General features: G+C 41.6%; 1 protein-coding gene across 1 annotated transcript in view; it reads right to left on the reverse strand.

Annotated features, from left to right (window-relative positions):
• Positions 1 to 808: 808 nt before the first annotated feature.
• Positions 809 to 19451, reverse strand: part of LOC132886518 (dynein axonemal heavy chain 5-like) — a 310505-nt gene continuing 291862 nt past the window's right edge. The window contains exons 74-80 of the mRNA XM_060921229.1: positions 18596 to 18801; positions 17528 to 17731; positions 12544 to 12759; positions 11364 to 11576; positions 3634 to 3786; positions 3088 to 3319; positions 809 to 960 (exon numbers count right to left, since the gene is read on the reverse strand). Coding sequence (XP_060777212.1) covers positions 809 to 960; positions 3088 to 3319; positions 3634 to 3786; positions 11364 to 11576; positions 12544 to 12759; positions 17528 to 17731; positions 18596 to 18801 — 1376 coding nt within the window. The remainder of the gene's footprint in view (positions 961 to 3087; positions 3320 to 3633; positions 3787 to 11363; positions 11577 to 12543; positions 12760 to 17527; positions 17732 to 18595; positions 18802 to 19451) is intronic.

Consider the following 19451-nt stretch of genomic DNA (forward strand, 5'->3'; position numbering starts at 1 on the left):
CGGAGGGCGACCAGTGCTTGATGCTGTTTCTGCTGAGCAGTAGCAAGGGCGTAGATGAGGTCCTTGAATGGCAAGGACTCCATGGGCTGGCTCCCTTCAGTACTCCCAGGTTTTGGCACCACTGTAATGATTTCCCTGATGTGGGTGGAGTACAGAAGCACGGCAGGCAGGAGATAATGTTCACACACACGTTTATTCACAGCTTTTCAGCTTCACTCGGCTCACTCTAAGACACGCATGTGTGTACACACACAACACACACAGTCGTGTTCTGGTCCCAGGCCCTCTTCTCTGCTCTCCTACTCCTTTTATGCTTCACCATCACTGCAACACACACACACCTTAACTGACAACATGTGTCATGACTTGGCCACTCACCTTCCCTGACCCCACTCTCCATTCACAAACTTATGCTCGGCCACGCCCCTGCTGCCACATATACATATAAAAATATTTCCAGCATGTTACATTTACAAGGATTTTATATTCTTAGCGAGATAAAAACAGATGCAGTAGGGTTTAAAAATCAGATTTTAATGAAATGTTTTATTTCTGTTGTAATTATTTCTACCACAGTGCTGTTAAATTTTCAATTCAGACTGGAAGGATGATGGTGATTAATTTTCTCTCACAGCAACTCTGACAATCACTCAGGCTGTAATTCAAATCGCAAATTTATATTAATACACTCCTAATATCTTAACATTTCTGGAGTAACTAACAGCTTACACAGTATGATGGACGCTCTAAACAATGGATTAAAACATGTTAACAAAAATAAAACAATCATTGATATGGAAGACAGACATTATTTCACATCACACAATAGAGCTACACTTCGTAAGATCCAGTACTCAGGGGGCTGAGTTGTCTTCAAGTCCACAGCTGCTATGTAGTTCAAGTCTGTCCTCACGGGTTTCTTATAAATGGGGCAAGAGTAGAAGCGAGGGTCCTTCACACCTGAGAATCAAACAAACAATACTATATTAATTCAATTCTTACACATTTTAACATTATTTACAGAATGTAACAAAAGTTATCCAGTTAAATAACTTTTAAAAGCCTGAGTCAACTAGCAACATTATTTAATCAGAGTCTGTCAATGAGTCTGTGAAGGTTCTCAGTCATCCAGGTCATCGTAAACTGTAGGTACTAAAGAAGGCAACTGGACTTGCTTGAAATTCTTGAAGACATTTCACTTCTCATCCAAAAGGCTTCTTCAGTTCTGTCTGACTAGTGGGGAGTTCCAGGTATTTATCTTCTAGTGGCTGGGCGCTCCCTAATGGCCCTTTTCCACTACCCTTTTTCAGCTCACTTCAGCTCACTTCAGCCCGACACAGCTCGCGTTTCGACTACCTTAGAGCAGCACGACTCAGCTCGCTTCAGCCCTGCTCAGCCCCCAAAACTCGCACGGTTTTAGAGTAGGGCTGAAGCGAGCCAAACCGAGCCGAGTGGGGCTAGGGGCGTGAGGAGACACTCCCCTGTGCACTGATTGGTGAGGAGGAGTGTCCTCACATGCCCACACACGCCCCGCAAGCACGCTGGGATCTGTAAACACCGCAAACCCGGAAGAAGAAGAATTACGAATTATGAGAATTTCTGAAGCCTTATGCGCCTCGCCTCATCTATACGCTCTTGCCAGTATCTGTTGGCGTTGTCGGTGACAACAAGCCACAGCACCAAGACCAGCAACACTAACGACTCCATGTCCTCCATGTTTATTGTTTACTATCCGGGTCATGAGACTACCGCTTAAAAGATCACTGATGTCACTGTATGCGCCGCCTAATGACATCACGTGACATCCACCCACTTTCGCTAACTCCACCCAACGTGTCCACCCACTTCCAGCCAGCACGGTTCAGCGCGGTTGTAGTCGAAATGCAACTCCAACAGCCCCACTCAGCTCGACTCAGCCCAACTCGGCACGGCACGGCTCAGCCCAACTCAGCCGCGTTGGTAGTGGAAAAGCGGCATTAGAGATAGGGTGAGAAACACAGTCACTCGGGAGGAGCTCGGAGTAGAGCCGCTGCTCCTCCACATCGAGAGGAATCAGCTGAGGTGGCTCGGGCATCTTTTTCGGATGCCTCCTGGACGCCTCCCTGGGGAGGTGTTCCAGGCATGTGCCCCCGGGAGGAGGCCCCGGGGAAGACCCAGGACATGCTGGAGGGACTATGTCTCTCGGCTGGCCTGGGAACGCCTCGGTGTTCTTCCCAAGGAGCTGGCCGAGGTGTCTGGGGAAAGGGAAGTTTGGGCTTCCATGCTTAGACTGCTGCCTCCGCGACCCGGTCCCGGATAAAGCGGAAGAAGACGAGACGAGACGAGACATTAAATACATTACAGGCATTTAGTAGATGCTCTTATTCAGAACGACATACAACATACCCAGAGCAGCCTGGGGAGCAGTTTCGGGTTAGCTGCCTTGCTGAAGAGCACTTCAGCTATTCCTGCTTGGTCCAGGGAATTGAACTGGTGACCTTTTGTCTCAAAGTGGCTTCTCTAACCATTAGGACGTGGCTTCCCCCAATATTTGAATATTGAATATATGAATATTTTAGTACATTACATAAATGATTGCACAATGATGAACATTCAAGCCTAACACCCCCCTGTGTATACCTTGTCTTTGTGCATTAGGACAAGAACAACGTCAATGCCGCTAGAACAACAGCCCTGACTGGCCTTCCACTGTACTTCAAGGAGAATCTGTCAGGAGTCTTCAAAACTTGCAAGGTATTTTGCTTTCATTACCTTAATTTATTTTGCAAAGAGAAATCATTGATAACCACTTAATCATAAAAATAATTCTAACAAATGAATAACAGTGACAGGGCTGCTCAATGGCAACTATGTGAGTACATATTGAGGGGACAAGCAAACAATATCAACATGTCTTATATGCCTTGATACTGTAGAATGTCCATGAAAACAGTTACAGCAGTCATAAACAGTCATTCCTTACCTTAACCTTTCCGTTTTTATTAATATGGAAAAAAACCCTTATGCTTAGCTGCATTCAATATGAAAGCTATTATTAGAATTACATGAAATAATTTCAATATTTTTGAAAACAAATAAATGTCTTACCATTGTTCTCGGCATACATCCTGATTACTGGCATCATTTCGAACAGGACTTTGGGCTTGGAGTCAGTGAGTCTGCAGTTCCTGCGGTCCCAGCTGGCTCCATCCAAGTACAGACCATAGACGTAGACACCTTCTTGTGGTGGCACCGTGATGTCATCCTTCATCCACTTGGTCACTTCGTTGCACAGAACCATGCGGTCCAGGGCCCAACCTTTGTTAGCACGAGTGATCTCCTGCAGGGTTCAAAAAAGAAGATGAACATTTGGTACCAAAATCAGCTTAACTTCAATTTATATTTGCTTATACAGAAGTACAAATGGACTGCAAGTGTACCAGCTACCTCATAGCTATTCTTTTGAAGAGTCTGGGTCCATACACATATACACACCCTGCATATTTTCATGCTACAGCACTGTTCCCATTCAGAAACTTAAGGTTCTCATATGCCACTGTGATATCTGGTTCCCATAATTACAGCAATACTGGAAAGTGTGTGTGTGTGTGTGTGTGTGTGTGTGTGTGTGTTGGGGGGGGGGGGGGGGGTCACCTGTCTCATGGCTGTAAGGAATCCCTGTGGGTTGAAGAAGCCTGTCATCCAGAAGCAGTTGGGACGTCCCTCGAAGATCCAGACCTGAAACTGACGGTTTCGCTCCAAAAGCTCAGTGAACCAGAAGCCCAGAGTGCTGGAGGCCCAGGAGACCTAAAACAAACACACTCACTCAATAAACCAAATAGATACAAATGAACATATTAATCAGGGCAAAAAGTAAAAAGCACAAATGAAGGAGTACCTTGGTATAACCATTACACACGCACCTTAAAACAGACCAATCAAAAATTATATGCAAAAAAAAAGGTCACTGCTATGTCGTGCAAATTCTTTGCAGTGCAAATGCTGCTTGAGAAAATAAACATGTGCACAATCACTTGAATTTGAATAGTCGAGAGAGAGAGAGAGAGAGAGAGAGAGAGAGAGAGAGAGAGAGAGAGAGAGAGAGAGTGCGCAGGATGGACAATGGCAAGAAACAGAACACTCCATGGAAGTGCAAACACTGTGATGTTCCCCTTTGCTTATAGTTGACCAGGAACGGTTTTGAAAAGTGGCAGAAAAGACAGTGATGTTCAGTATATCTGCGCATGTTCAACAATACTGTTTAGACATTCAAATAAATCCCACAAAATTACCTTTTTCAGATGTTGTCTCTGTAAAAGGGATTTGTGTGTGTGTGTGTGTGTGTGTGTGTAGGGGATTGGGGGTGAGGGGCATTTACCTGGGCTGACCTGTGAACAGCCACCTTTGCATATTCGAGGGGAGGAATGATTACCCCTCCCACTGACAACTCTATCCCAAAACAATTCTTGGGCTTCAGTCACGTGACTTTTCTTAGCGGTTTTACCAGAAGTGAAATAGCTGGTGGTCTAAAGGCTGCCGCAGTGCAAACAACTAGCAATAACTTATCAGAGTATGCTCGTAATCTAGAAGCCACTGCTCACTTTAGATAGATTCAGAAGATTGCTATGTGCAATGGAATCGACCCCTACAGTCTGGGAAAGAAGGATTTGTCATACGATCTCGAAAACTATCCTTCAGTCGAGTTCCCCGACATCTCAAACTATCTGGTGTTGCAGACGTCCTTCTACACCGCAAAACAGATGAAAGCGTGGAAGAGTATGGAGGCTCACAACTTTTTTGTATGTGGCTGGGTAAAGGACCTCGGTGTCAAGTTGCTGCCAAATGAATCCTGTATTGTTTTTGCCCGTGTAAGTTTTTTTTTCAGCTTTTCATTCGCGTCTTTACAACAAAACGTTGCCAGTTGAAATGTAAACAAACAACAGTTCACTTGATTCTCACTTGTGTTGGCTCTTATCTCTCAGGTAAATTATTCACAAAGATCATCAGAAACCACTTTAAAGACCTGGATCTTAGTTAAACAAGATGGAAAAGTGATCACGGCACACTGTAGCTGTATGGCTGGATAAGAATTTTGCTGCGACCTTCATGCATATGGACTTTGTGAGGAGTGAGGAGTAAACACAGAAACAGCTGGGGACTTTAGGGCTTTGTGACGAAAAAAGTACTGTAAAACAGTGACACATAGCAAGAAAAGTACTTGGCAAACACTAACGACATAGCTGAAAGGGAGATACAAACCTTTCACAAAGTGATCACTGCAAACTCGAGCATGCTTCGACTCAGCTCCCTTCCATTTCAGTGACAGGTTCAAAAGCCACCTTTCTCGACGTCTTTTTGTGAAATCCTGTGTTCGTTCACCCTTTTTTAATTAGTTCACGGGGAACCCTGAAGAAACTTTGATCAGTTTCATGGTTTGATCGATTCGAACAACCTAAAACAACGCAAGCGTAAGGCATTTTTCATGTGAGCAATGCACCTTCTCCGTACAAATGGTTTGTCATCTGAGCTTTGGTTGACCACCAGCTAAAGTTTTGAATAACTAATGGGGCAGATGTGACGTCACGTGAAACCCAAGAATAGGACATACATACACATTCCAACACAATGCTAAAACTGCTTTTTACAACATCTTCATTTATCTGTTATTTTTTTAAAAAGTACAATTATGACATACATAATACATAGATATTATTGTCGCTGAACTTGTGCTGAATACAAAAAAAGTCATATGACTTTGAAAATACTGCTTAGATTTGTTGAAATTGACAACAACATCAGAGCATACCAAAATCATTACAGTGCCAGAAAATACCCTCAGACCCCATTGCACTGAATGGTCTTGCACCATAGTACTTGAGCAAACATCTCGTCCTTTATGATCCGTCACACCAACTGAGATCAAAAGGTGCAGGCTATCTGTTGGTACCTTGTATAGTGAAGGCTCCATCACCTTTTCTTACAAAGCCCCACAGTTATGGAACAGCCTTCCAAGTAGTGTTTGGGACTCAGACACAGTCTCAGTGTTTAAGTCTGGGCTGAAACTTTTATTAGGTAAAGGAATAGATCTGGAAGGTCCTCAGGCATAGAGTGTTTTGGTAAACTGGGATGTATCGATGCTGTCATCCCCCACCCCACTCTTACATGTTCACTCAGGTTTGTTGGCGGTGTAGTGGCTGGCTGCTTTATATCCCAGGGCTCCGTCATGTCTGTGTTACCTTCTGGCTCTCCCTTTTAGTTATGCTGTCATAGTTAATCTTGCCGGAGTCCATATATAGTCTATATATACTTCATAGATGATATAGACATTTTTTTGTATAGAGGTCATACTAAAACTATATTGAATTTCCTGGTTACACAATTGTCTTTTATGACTACAGTATATAGGACACAGTTATAGAAGCAAGTTATTTATAATCATGCTATCGGTTATCACCCAAATGAGGATGGGTTTCCTTTTGAGTCTGGTTTCTCTCAAGGTTTCTTCCTCATGATATCTCAGGGAGTTTTTCCTTGCCACTGTTGCCACAGGCTTGCTCATCAGGGATAAATAAATTTATTAGGGATAAAATTAGCTCATATGTTTAATGTCGGAGTTTGCATGTTCTCCCCGTGTCCGCGTGGGTTTCCTCCGGGTGCTCCGGTTTCCCCCACAGTCCAAAGACATGCAGGTTAGGTTAACTGGTGACTCTAAATTGACCGTAGGTGTGAATGTGAGTGTGAATGGTTGTCTGTGTCTATGTGTCGGCCCTGTGATGACCTGGCGACTTGTCCAGGGTGTACCCCGCCTTTCGCCCGTAGTCAGCTGGGATAGGCTCCAGCTTGCCTGCGACCCTGTAGAAGGATAAAGCAGCTAAAGATAATGAGATGAGATGAGATGAGATGTTTAATGTCTTTAATGTACTAGTGCATCTCAACCAATTAGGATATCATGAAAACATTCAATATTTTCCATCAGTTATTTAAGAAGGTGAAAATTTAATATATTCTAGACTCATTACATGTAAACTAAAATGTTTCAAACAGTTTTCAATTTTGATAATTATCTGTGACGCTCTGAGATCATGCACCGCTGCCTATAAGGCAGGGCTTGCTACCGGAAACATGGATCAATATAAAGCTGTGTCTTACAACATGCACAGAGCAGTAAAGGAGGCGAATTGGAATGATGGGCACAAACTAAAGTCACAGCTACAACAAAAAGTGACACTAGAAGCCTCTGGAAGGGACTAAGGAAAATAACAGACGACAACAAACCACAATGATGAATGCAGATGCATTGCTAGCATATGAGCTGAACATGTTTCATGCTCGCTTTGAGGCTGTAGCTAGTGCTACTGTAAATAACAATGGATTGGCCTCATCAGTCACCTCCAGACCCACAACTGCCACCCACCAAATTGAAGTCATGGTCATCACCGACCCCGAAGGATGAACATCATCAAATAGCAGCGTGAATAGCAACATGCACATGGAGAGTGCCGGGGGGGGGGTTCGTCACTTTTGTCATCACAGAACACACCGTGAGGAATGCCTTCATGAGAGTGAAGGCCAAGAAGGCATCAAGTCCTGATGGCATCTTTGGTAGGGTCCTGAGAGCCTGTGCAGACCAGCTAGCACTGGTGTTCACAGAGAACTTCAACCTCTCCCTGGCTCAGGCAGTGATTCCCAGGTGCTTCAAGCAGTCAGTTATTGTTCCTGTCCTGAAGAAACAACAGACTGCTTATCCTAAAGATTACTGTTCAATAGCACTGACCTCAGTTGTGATGAAGTGCTTTGAAAGACTGGTCAGACTGGTTATCACTTTTTCACTTCCTACCAACTTGGACCCACTACAGTTTGCCTACCAGTCTAATCATTCCATCGATGATGCCATCACACATCTCCTGCACACAGCTCTCACCCACCTTGACTCCAGGAGGGAGAATTATGTTAAGATGCTGTTTATAGACTATAGTTCTACATTCAACACAATAATCCCCTCAAAGCTCTTCATGAAGTTGAAGTGGGACTCAGCCCATTACTGTGTCAGTGGATCCTCAACTTCCTTTCAGATAGACCACAGGCAGTAAGGGGGAAAACACGTCGTTCCCCCCACCCCAATCATGCTTAGCACTGGAGCCTCCCAGGGATGTGTTCTAAGCCCCCTGCTGTACTCTCTGTACACATATGACTGCATTGCCTCATCAGACTCCACCACTATTATCAAGTTTGCTGACAACACTGTTGTGGTAGGCCTTGTCTCAGATAACAATAAGGAGGTCTACCTGGAAGAGGTCAGAAACCTGGAGATCTGGTGCCAAGACTACAACCTCCTCCTAAATGTCAGCAAGACAATGGAGCTGATCGTGGACTTCTGCACAAAGTAGGGGAGGAACTACAAGTCTCTCAACATCAAAAGGACCCCACTGGAGAGAGTGGACAGCTTTTGGTACTTGGACGTTCACATCACGCAAGACCTGTCATGGTCCTGCCCCATCACTGCCCTGATTAAGAGGACCCACCAGTGTCTTTTCCATCTAAGACATCTCAGAGACTTCCATCTTCCACCAAGGGTGCTGAGGAACTTTTACTCCTGTACCATCGAGAACATCCTGACAGAAAATATCTCCACTTGGTTTGGGAACAGCACCAAGCAAGACAGATGGGCTCTCCAGAAAGTGGTGCGATCAGCTGAATGCATCATCCACACTGAGCTCCCTGACCTGGAACCTATTTACACCAAGTGGTGCCAGACCAAAAGCCAGGAAAATAATGAAAGATCTCAGCCACCCCACCATGGAAGCGCTTTCGCTTCCTCAAGGCCAACACAGAGAGAATGAGGAGGAGCTTCTTCCCTCAGGCCATTAGGGCTTTTAATCAGGACAAGAATGGACAATAACAATAACAGTAATGAACAATCAAGGACAGCAATCGATAACCACTCGGTATTGTCACCACTTCATCCTCATCCCTCCATCTCTTACACCTCTTCATGTACTTTCATCTCACTAAAGTACTATATGACAGTACTTTTCTACAGCAATTGCACCTCTTTGTGCAGCCAAATTATAGTGTAATATACATTTCAACATATTCGTGACAGTGCAATATATTTCGTATGCAATGTTTATACATATGTCTCTTGTGCAACCTAATTATAGCACAATACACATTTCAACACGTTCATTACAGTGCAATATATTTCTTGTGTACAATATATTTAGACATATTCTGTATATTGTATATTCTGTGGTGTATACTGTGTATATTGCAGAGCACTCCATCACATTCTTATTGTCTTTTTATTCTATTTATTACATTCTATTTTACTTCTTCTCCTTTTTTTTTAACCACCTACCAACTATCCTTACAACTTACGGAGCATTGCAATAAGCATTTCACTGCATGTCGTGCTCTGTATGATTGTGTATGTAACAAATACAATTTGAATTTGAATTAATTATGGCCTACAGCACAAAAAAATTATATTGAGAGAGAGAGAGAGAGAGAGAGAGAGAGAGAGAGGGGACATTATACAGTCGCACGAAGACATGAAGTTTATCTTCGAGTGGTAAATGCATATTTCATGAGTGAGCAAAGCAAGAAACTTCATATCTTTGCATCACCGTGTAATGTTCTTTCTATTATACAGACACACCCACAAAAAATATGCAAGTTAGAATTTTAATTCTGAACTGGTTCACCATTTTGACAACACATCAAGTCAGCGGGAAAACACTGGGAGTGACGTCATTGGAGTGAAATATCAGGAAATATGTCACTCAGGTCTGTGATGTATTCTGGATGAAAAATACAAGTTTTTCAAAACAAGAAGATAAACTTCATATCTTCAAGCCAACATATGATTTTCTTTTTATGTCGACACATTCACAATTAAAGTATGCATTGCAAATTTATCAAAACAATTCCTCAATATCCTCATGAGTGACTTAGCGAGATGAGGATATTGAAAAATAAGTCACAGTTGTAGTTCTCGATGTCCTGGATGTAGTTTGTATGAAAAACATGAGTGGCATTAGCCTAGTAAACTAGACCCACCCGCCTAGTGGCCAAAAATATTTTTTGCCTAGCGAATGGGTCTAGCCTCGCACCATATAAACAAAAACACCCTGGGCATCAAATCGTGCCCGCCAATCACAACGCAAGGTTTTTGTTTGGATTCTTTGGGCGGGCTTTTGCAGGAGTGACGACAAAGCTACGCGACACTGGAGAAAGCACAACAGGGAAGATGGCTACGGGCTAGTGAACAGCACGCATTTGACTCCGCTTTGGAATCAGTTTTAGAAGAATTAGACTTGGAGTTTTCGTTGAAACATGAGCAGGAAGAGGCTCTCCGCTCATTCCAAAAGGATGGGGCTAGTTTGTGCAGTACGAAGAATTAATAAACAGCTTTGAAACATTACTTTTTGATTGTTTCTTATTTTCCCGTTATTTTAAATTTAAGGGAAATTATTTCACCAAACACCACTAAATAAAAACTCTCCAAAACAGTTTAAGCAAACCCTTGAAAAACACTTGGAAAAAAATGTGTATGTGGTACAGACTCCAAATTTGTGGTCATTATCTCCAAACGTCTTAATATCTAGAACCTGTTTATTAATTAATACGCATTTTGAAAAATTATTTATTTCAAGGCCTCCCCCACTGCTTTCTGTCACTCTGACTACGTCACAGTCACTGTTGCACTGATTGGTCAGAGCGTTGGCCTATACGCATAGAGACAGTTTGAAAGACAGCGGTTTGTTCCTCCTACCCGCTTCGGAAATGTCTACGGATCGAGGCCAGACTAAATATTCACATTTAGTCTGGCTTGCCAGGCTAGAGTGGCATACTTCCTACTAAAACACTCGTGTCTATGTAACACACACACACAAGGATCTAAACAACTTTGACAAGGGCCAAATTAGATAACTGGGTCTGAGCATCTCCAAAATGGCACATCTTGTGGGGTGTTCCTGGTATGCAGTGGTTAGTACCTACCAAAAGTGATCCAAGGAAGGACAACCTGTGACCCAGCAACAGGGTCATGGGTGTCGAAGGCTCATTAAATTGCATGGGGTACGAAGGCTAGCCCATATGGTCCAATCCCACAGAAGAGCTACTGAAGCACAACCTGCTGAAAAAGTTAATGCTGGTCAGTTAATGCTTCAGTAGCTCTTCTGTGGGATTGGACCATATGGGCCAGCCTTCGTACCCCGTGCAATTCAATGAGCCTTCGACACCCATGACCCTGTTGCTGGTTAATATATTTTACTTCACTTCATGTGAAGTAAAATATATTAAGCAGTTGTGAAATTATCACTGAAGAAAAATATTACACAGCAACAAAAAATTTTGGGTGGGGCCACATGAAAATCTCTGACCTTTTCCCAGCGGGCAGGGACGCGGGCATCATACATGCAGTCAAGTGCGTCACGCAGGCTTTCGCTCATGACAATAGTGCCGTCGATGGCCAGTTTGAGCTCCCTGAGTGTGTTCCTCACTAGGATCAACACACGCTGCATGCGTTCGATCTCCTGACGCAGGAAGATGTTCATTGGCTGCAGGGGACCCATTTTAATCAGCCTCTCTTTCACCTGTCATGCACACACACACACACACACACACACACACCATCATATGCATTTTTAATCTATCCTAAATAAAATTGTTGTGACCCTGCATATGTTCCAAACACACAATGTCTTCTGAACATTTATCACTTGTTAATGATGTGATTAGTCTGGTCCTCTATGTGCAAAAGCTTTAGGGAGCGAAAATTAAAAGGTCTCAATTCAGCGATTGTTAATAACGTGGGAGCAACAAGCCGCCGCAGACTTGGGTTACTGCTTATTTGAGAGGAATAGTTAGTGGATACCAATTAGTGCCTGCTAGTCTCTTAAACACCTGTAGTTGTACATACAAAAAGGGCTTCAATACTTTTAATGCACTGCAGCAGACAACAACTCAATTCCATTCAATTTTTATTTACATCGTGCTTTTAACAATGGACACGGTCACAAAGCAGCTTTATGGAAATCTGGATATAAACATTAAATTAAAATTTTGAATTTATCCCGAATGAACAAGCCAGAAGTGAAGGTGGCAAGGAAAACCTCCCTGAGATGCCCTGAATCCTTTAGAGGAATCAGACTCAAAAAGGAACCCATCCTCTTCTGGATCACACCAGATAGTGCGATTATGAATTATGATTGAATGAAATAAAATTGCACAGTTTTCCAACAGTACAATAAATATTTTTAAAAATTGTGCAATTTTAATACCCAACTCACCTCTACATCTCCATTTTGTTTTGCATTTCCAATAGTTTCTTCGTCCTTATTTGTAAATATACAATATACACTGACTGATCGAAGCATATACAGTAAGTTTGACTGTGAAATAATTTTAACATTTGTCCTGCTTTTGGGAAACATGAAATATTTTATATATATATATATATATATATATATATATATATATATATATATATATATATATGTTTTTTTTTCTTGTTACAACAAAAATTATGATACATTTAACAAAGAAAGAAAGAAGGCAAACCTCAAAGGGCACATAATCTGGAGGAAGTTTGTCCAGCATGTCATTGGCCAGTCGAGCCACCATGGCTTCTCTTGTCTCCCCACCACCACTAGAACTGTCCTTTGGTTGGATGCTCAGGATGGTATCCAGCACATCTTTGGCTAGTTTGCTTTGGTATGTGATGTCAGCATTGGGATGCAAGCCAAAAACCTCTGGGGTGTCATAGGCTGGAAGGCCCTGAGAGATGTAGGAATGGATAGATAGATGTAGAAATTGGAAAAAAAAAACTTGGAGTTGCAGAAAGTTTTCTTAAAAAACATTAGGTGTAATTCAATCAACAAAGATAGCTAGATAGACATACTCTTGATGTTCAGGGTCTGTTTGAATGACTAATGGCTCAGTTTTTCTGAAAGTTTCTACTAAGAACCCTTTCTGAAAGGGAAACCCTCTGTTGTAGGGTTCAATGTATATTCTTTAAGGGGTGCCCCAAAGTAAAAAAGAAGAAGAAGAAGAAGAAGAAGAAGAAGACTTTAAAATGCAAGACAGTAGACAGCTAAACACTTTGCCATGAATTGCCCCTGACATGCCAGTGCTTGAGACTCCTGACTTGCCAGAGCTTGGTGCTACTGATTTGCCATGGCTTGGTGCTCCTTCCTTGCCAGCACTTAGTGCTCCTGACCCATCCTTGATGTTCCTGACCTGCCATACTATGGTGCTCCTGACTTGCCAGCACTCAAGACTCCTAACTTTCGAGAACTTGGTGCTTCTGACTCATCCTTTGCAAACATCCATTGCAATGAGTTCAGTAAATGTTGTCCTTGTCTCCAAGCAGCTTCTCACCTCTCCATACACATGCATGCGGACTTAATGAGTCACAACAATAATATATAGATTTAGGCACTGCCTAAAAGCAGAACTCCCATCTGTTTCTGGGTTGTAGAATTTTCTTATATCATAGCCAGTCTCTTTTGTTTTATTTCTTTACTGGCTAGCACTGGCCACTAGGTGGTGTGTATGACTGGTAATTACTAACACTGGCCACTAGGCAGTGTGTATGAGTGGTGGTACACGTACATGGACAAACAAAAAATCGACTCGATGGGTTTACCATTTTTTCTTAGGTATGGTGCTCCGCGGGAGCTCCGCTATAAAAGAAAATGTAGCTCAAATTAAAGGGGAAATTAAATAGTAACACAAAATTATTATAACCTGAACGGGAACTATTCTGTCCACTGAAATTAGCCATAAATAGGTAATAAGACCATCATGAAACTCCTCTCACTGCACAGTAAAAAGAGTTCTGCTATAACTTAAGGGAAAGATTAATTTAATGAAAAGCTTAGGTCACAAAAAGCAAGCAATCCAGAGACTAAAACCATGAAAAAAGCCAAACGCTGAGTCACAAATCTTTATAACACAAATGACATTTATTCCTAAAACGACAAAGCACTGAAGACACAAACACTGACAAACACGAACATATGAAAGGAATGGATGGATTGTGAAAATTATATTATTAAAGCTCAATTTTACTATAAAGGCTGAGTTACTGTCTTAACCAGTTCGATGCCTGAGACCCAATGCAGCACAGGGGTGGTAGATTTAAACAGAGGAAACAACCTATGCAGAAGAGCTTCTACAGAAACAATCAACAAGCACCTAGGTTATCAAAATGATTGCATGGAAGTTTGTTACTTGTGCATTTTTCTGGAAGTTCTCATGCTGCTTTAAATACAAGCTTGCCCCTGGAGCATTTAAAGTCTTCTTGAGGTTTTAGGAGTTCCGTGGGTTTTGTGGTTATGTTTCTTGAAGAGTGAGTCTTTGTGTTGCAGCTGAAGGTGGTGTGTTTGCAACATTGGAGATTTATATCGAGGTGGCAAACAACAAAGAGGAGGGCTGGTGAGACTTCTGTTAAAAGAAGAGCTCAAAGTTTCTTGGATGGTTAATCTTTATGTTGCAGCTGGAAGCAGTGCATTCACAGAGTGAAGGTTTATATCGATGGAAAACAATGAAGCACTCCAAGTTTTGATCATGCGTGGTAGTTTTGTTGTGAGCTTGTCATGCATATTTAATTTTGCAAAAAAGCGATTGAGGGGCTTTTAACCTCTCCCCTTGGGAGATGGTCTGGGGGACTGTGATCCAGACATTCCAGAGGGGTAACTTTTTAAACTAGTTTTATACTTGGTTATAAAACCCATGGATAAATGCACATTAATGCAAATTACATATGAGATTTAAACTGGGAAGAGTCAGAGCTTCACAATGCCATCGAACACACTTAAAGAATTTCTATTCATTCACAATTTATCAGTTATTCAGCATGAACAAAGTTATTAGATTGGAAATAGGTGGAATACAGTCAAAAATACTGATTTTCATAACCTTTAGATGAACACCAAAATGAAGAACACACATTAATTTCATTCTTAAACACTTTTCTCTGACCAAAGAACCTCTTTCTTTGTCTGAAAGTATGCATTGCACACATTTACAGAATGTTTCATTGCTTAAGTTCAAATTATTCTTTGTTGAAGTAAAGATCATTTCAGCATAAAATGCTAAGGTGGTTGGAAATATTTATTGAATTGATTAATTGGCCATTTCATTAATTAGAATACAATCTTTCTTGTTCTGAGGTTTTTGAGAGGCTTCCGAGCAAGTCAGCTTGAGGTCAGTAGAGGTTATAAATTCTGTTGAGCCCATCTACTTGTAAGGTGCCATTCAGACTGGGTTTAACATAAACATCTTGTGTGCCAGGGTTGTAAATTAGCTTGTGTGACTGCAGTGGCATGGTTGAACGCTGGTTTGTGAATGGAAAGCAAAGAAAGGGAAGGTGAGTGGCAAAGTGATTGCACCTGTGTAACAAATGTGCTGGGTGTTTTGCTAGTGACAGGGAGCAGATAAAAAGGATGAAGAAGAGAGAATAAAAGGGGAGAGCTTCCCTGTGTGCCGTGTTTGTGTGTGCACACGTGTGTCAGAGTGAGACATTATTTTGAGTCTTTGAAAGCTGAAAAACTTAAATAAAAGGTGCCAATGTACCAAACCCGCCTATCCGAGTGCTTCAGTGTCCCACCACTCCCTACAAGTTTATTACAGCTTGGTATAGATATAAGGAGACAGCAGGAATCTGCATGGTGTTTGAAACAGAGGTGGTTATCTTTTTCCTTCTGATTCAGCAATTTGGACAATCTGGAAGAGGGGTCTGGGTGATAAGATTTTTCTGTGTTTTGGCATATCTGATGGGCACATGAATTTGCAGGCTAAGAATGATCGTGGGATCACGGATTGATTTTTGGGGCTTGGCTAAGTTTTCATCTGACAGCAAGTATAAACCTAATGTGGTACACACCAAGGCTTTAAAGGGATAGTTCGGGATTTTTGACATGAATCTGTATGGCATCCCCATCAATAGTGTCGTGCAAACACACTGACTTACCCCTGACAGCATCCTGTGAGTCCAGTTCTTGTCCAGTTTTGGTCCAGACGAAAGTAGTCCGGCAAGTTTGTTGGGGTCATGAAAGTAAAACGTTTTTCGTCTCAAAACAGTATGTGTTCAAAAGAGTGATATATTTGCATCACAAAACCGTTGCCAAATAAAAAGTCAGACCTCGAAATCGCTTGGCACTATTTTCTCTCCCTTCTTATCACTGCGCGCTGCCGGCTTCATCCAGCTGTGGCTCCAGCTTCAAGGATAAGCTGGAGCCGCATAAGTAGGAGTCCCGGCGGGTGGTTTGTATTCGATTCGTTTATATCCCGACCTTGTCAGCTGTCAGATTTATGTTCATGGACCCGGTAAGCTGGTAAATAATATATAATTTTTTCTTTACCAAATTCTAACAGAAAACGAGAGCGCCCGAAAGGGAAAACCGAGCCGAGCCGCCTCACGGCTGTAATGCAAATTGCTTTCCTCCTCAGTATACAAGTGCGCTTCCATGGCAGGGAAAAAGAAACTACCACTGCTGCCTATGTAGTGCCCTATTTATACAAATAGGAGTCATTCAGGATTCAGCCATGACACGGAGCAAAAACATTGCTGAATCCTGAATGACTCCTATTTGTATAAATAGGGCACTACATAGGCAGCAGTGGTAGTTTCTTTTTCCCTGCCATGGAAGCGCACTTGTATACTGAGGAGGAAAGCAATCTGCATTACAGCCGTGAGGCGGCTCGGTTTTCCCTTTCGGGCGCTCTCGTTTTCTGTTAGAATTTGGTAAAGAAAAAAATATATATATTATTTACCAGCTTACCGGGTCCATGAACATAAATCTGACAGCTGACAAGGTCGGGATATAAACGAATCGAATACAAACCACCCGCCGGGACTCCTACTTATGCGGCTCCAGCTTATCCTTGAAGCTGGAGCTGCAGCTGGATGAAGCCGGCAGCGCGCAGTGATAAGAAGGGAGAGAAAATAGTGCTAAGCGATTTTAAGGTCTGACTTTTTATTTGGCAACGGTTTTGTGATGCAAATATATCACTCTTTTGAACACATACTGTTTTGAGACGAAAAACGTTTTACTTTCGTGACCTCAACAAACTTGCCGGACTACTTTCATCTGGACCAAAACTGGACAAGAACTGGACTCACAGGATGCTGTCAGGGGTAAGTCAGTGTGTTTGCACAACACTATTGATGGGGATGCCATACAGATTCATGTCAAAAATCCCGAACTATCCCTTTAAGGCCCCTCAGGGATAACAAAGTGCTACTAGTCAGTTATATGAAATGCATATAACATTGTTATGCAAAACATTTTTTTTTTAAATACTGGAAATTTTACTTGAATGCATGCCTTAATACTGATACCAAGATGTAAAACTGAAACATCAACAATGAATGAAAGCTAGCTGATAAGCAAGCATCATCTCATTTTCTTGTTGTCTGTCACTCATTAGCAGTGTTGGCATTCATGGGTGAAATATTCTCTTGATAAATGCAGTGAGGTTCCAGGCTTGCTAACTGCATTAACTGAAAAGGGAAAGTGAATAACTTTGCATAACTAACCTGTATGTAATGGAGGTATTGCTCCACACTGGTACACTTTGGGATGCTATAGCCTTTGTAGAAGTGGAAGTCTGGGTTTAGCATATTCTCGCCAAACCAAACCTTAGCAAAGGTGTTCAGCAGACGCTTGTCGTAGTCATCAGTCACCTTACCACCATACTGAATCTCACCAATCATATAACGCACTGTGTTCCAGGAAACTCCCTGGGAACAAGGTAACAATGGGTAACATTAACTGAGTGAGAAGTAATAATTTCCCACCAGGTGCTATAGCTTCAGTTCATAAACATCCAAAATGACCATAATAATGTTTCCTAAACTTATTTTTGCTTGCAATTGTGCATGGAGGTAGTAGTTGTCATGTGGGTGATTTTTCTCAAACCATCAAAATGTGAATCTAAAATAATAGTGTTATTTTATTTTGCTCTTTAAATGATAAGGGCAAATATGTATTCAGTATATAATATTAAAACCAATTATGCTATAGTAAGTCAAATTTTAAAGGAATGCACTCATTACTTTGAGTTACAAAGTCGCATACAATCACCTATTTAGTAAATAGTTTATTTATTTATTTATTTATTTATTTATTTATAGTGGAAACAGGCTTCTACAAATTTAATACCTGCATGTTTTTTGTTTAATTTGCACACACAAGTGTTGTTCAAGCTGTTGTAAATCACATTTCAGATACAATTAAGCTGTTTACAATTTGTATTGTAGAAATCCCATGAATTGCATTTAAGGCAAACAAACAGTCCAGATGCGTTGTTACACTCAACTGAAGGATACAAATTTTGTGTTATCAATATCAGTAAGAGTCATATTTAGGTGTAGTCAATCATATAAGAATTTCTGCTTTTTACAGACTTGTATTATATATGGTCAAAGTTTAACTATTTTCAACAAAAGAACAACAGCTTTTTAATGGCTCAGTAATAGGAGGAGTTGGATCCAACATGACTGGATAAATGAAATATTGTTCCAGCAATGTCCCACTTAAAAAAATAACCTAGTACTTCCTGAGTTTCAGAAACATGGCGGATCAGTTTACCTAATCTGTCTCACCTTCTTAATGTCCATGTCATCCAGGTGGTTTTGCACAAACTGGACAGTGGAGTTGAAGTCAGCCTGGTTAAACTCATATGGGATGTTCCAGCCCAGCGGGCCGTACTTGCGCCGTTCCTGGACAGATGAGTGCAGGAAGGCTACACTGTACAGCATTGGCCGCCACTGTGGCATATTACTCACATCTAGCAGGTCCTGACTAATCCCTGAGAGAGAGAGAGAGAGAGAGAGAGAGATTTCATTCGCTTGATTGACACAGGAGGTACAAAAAAGTGACATGTCAGTTCATCAAATTTGGGTCTCAAGCTACAAAGATGTTCTTGACAGCACCCCAACACCATGTCATCTGGTAAATTTGTGAATTTTACAGCTGGGTGAACTCAAGAGCTGAAGACTTCTTATCCGTGCATAAATAAAAACGTGCTCGTTATTATCTGTCCATAAGTGACACCAGCCATCACTCAGAATAAACAATATTCTCAGTCATAATGGGGAACAAACAGATTAAGCCTGATCTTTACATAAATGACACTGCCTGTCATTATATGGGTTTGAAAATATACATTTTATACTGAAAATGAAGGTCAGCTTCCAACTTTAAGTGTTGTATTTCATTAAACAGTATTAGTCTTATCAATCCCACTAGATATTGGGTCTATTTTAATTGCTTGAGATCAGAAGAGTAGGTCAGAGTATTGTTTGGGTTGCAAATATACAATATTATTGGGCTTTATATTCAAAGTTTGTCATGACTACGAAAAGCAGGAGTATAATTTTGCATGCTCTAGCTAGCATGTTGCTTTTGAGTGTTACAGGCCTTGTATTTGTGGCTGCTGTTTTTCTCTCTCTTGCAAGT

The sequence above is a fragment of the Neoarius graeffei genome, chromosome 5 (genome assembly GCF_027579695.1).
Source record: "Neoarius graeffei isolate fNeoGra1 chromosome 5, fNeoGra1.pri, whole genome shotgun sequence".
In the NCBI taxonomy this organism is placed as follows: Eukaryota; Metazoa; Chordata; class Actinopteri; order Siluriformes; family Ariidae; genus Neoarius; species Neoarius graeffei.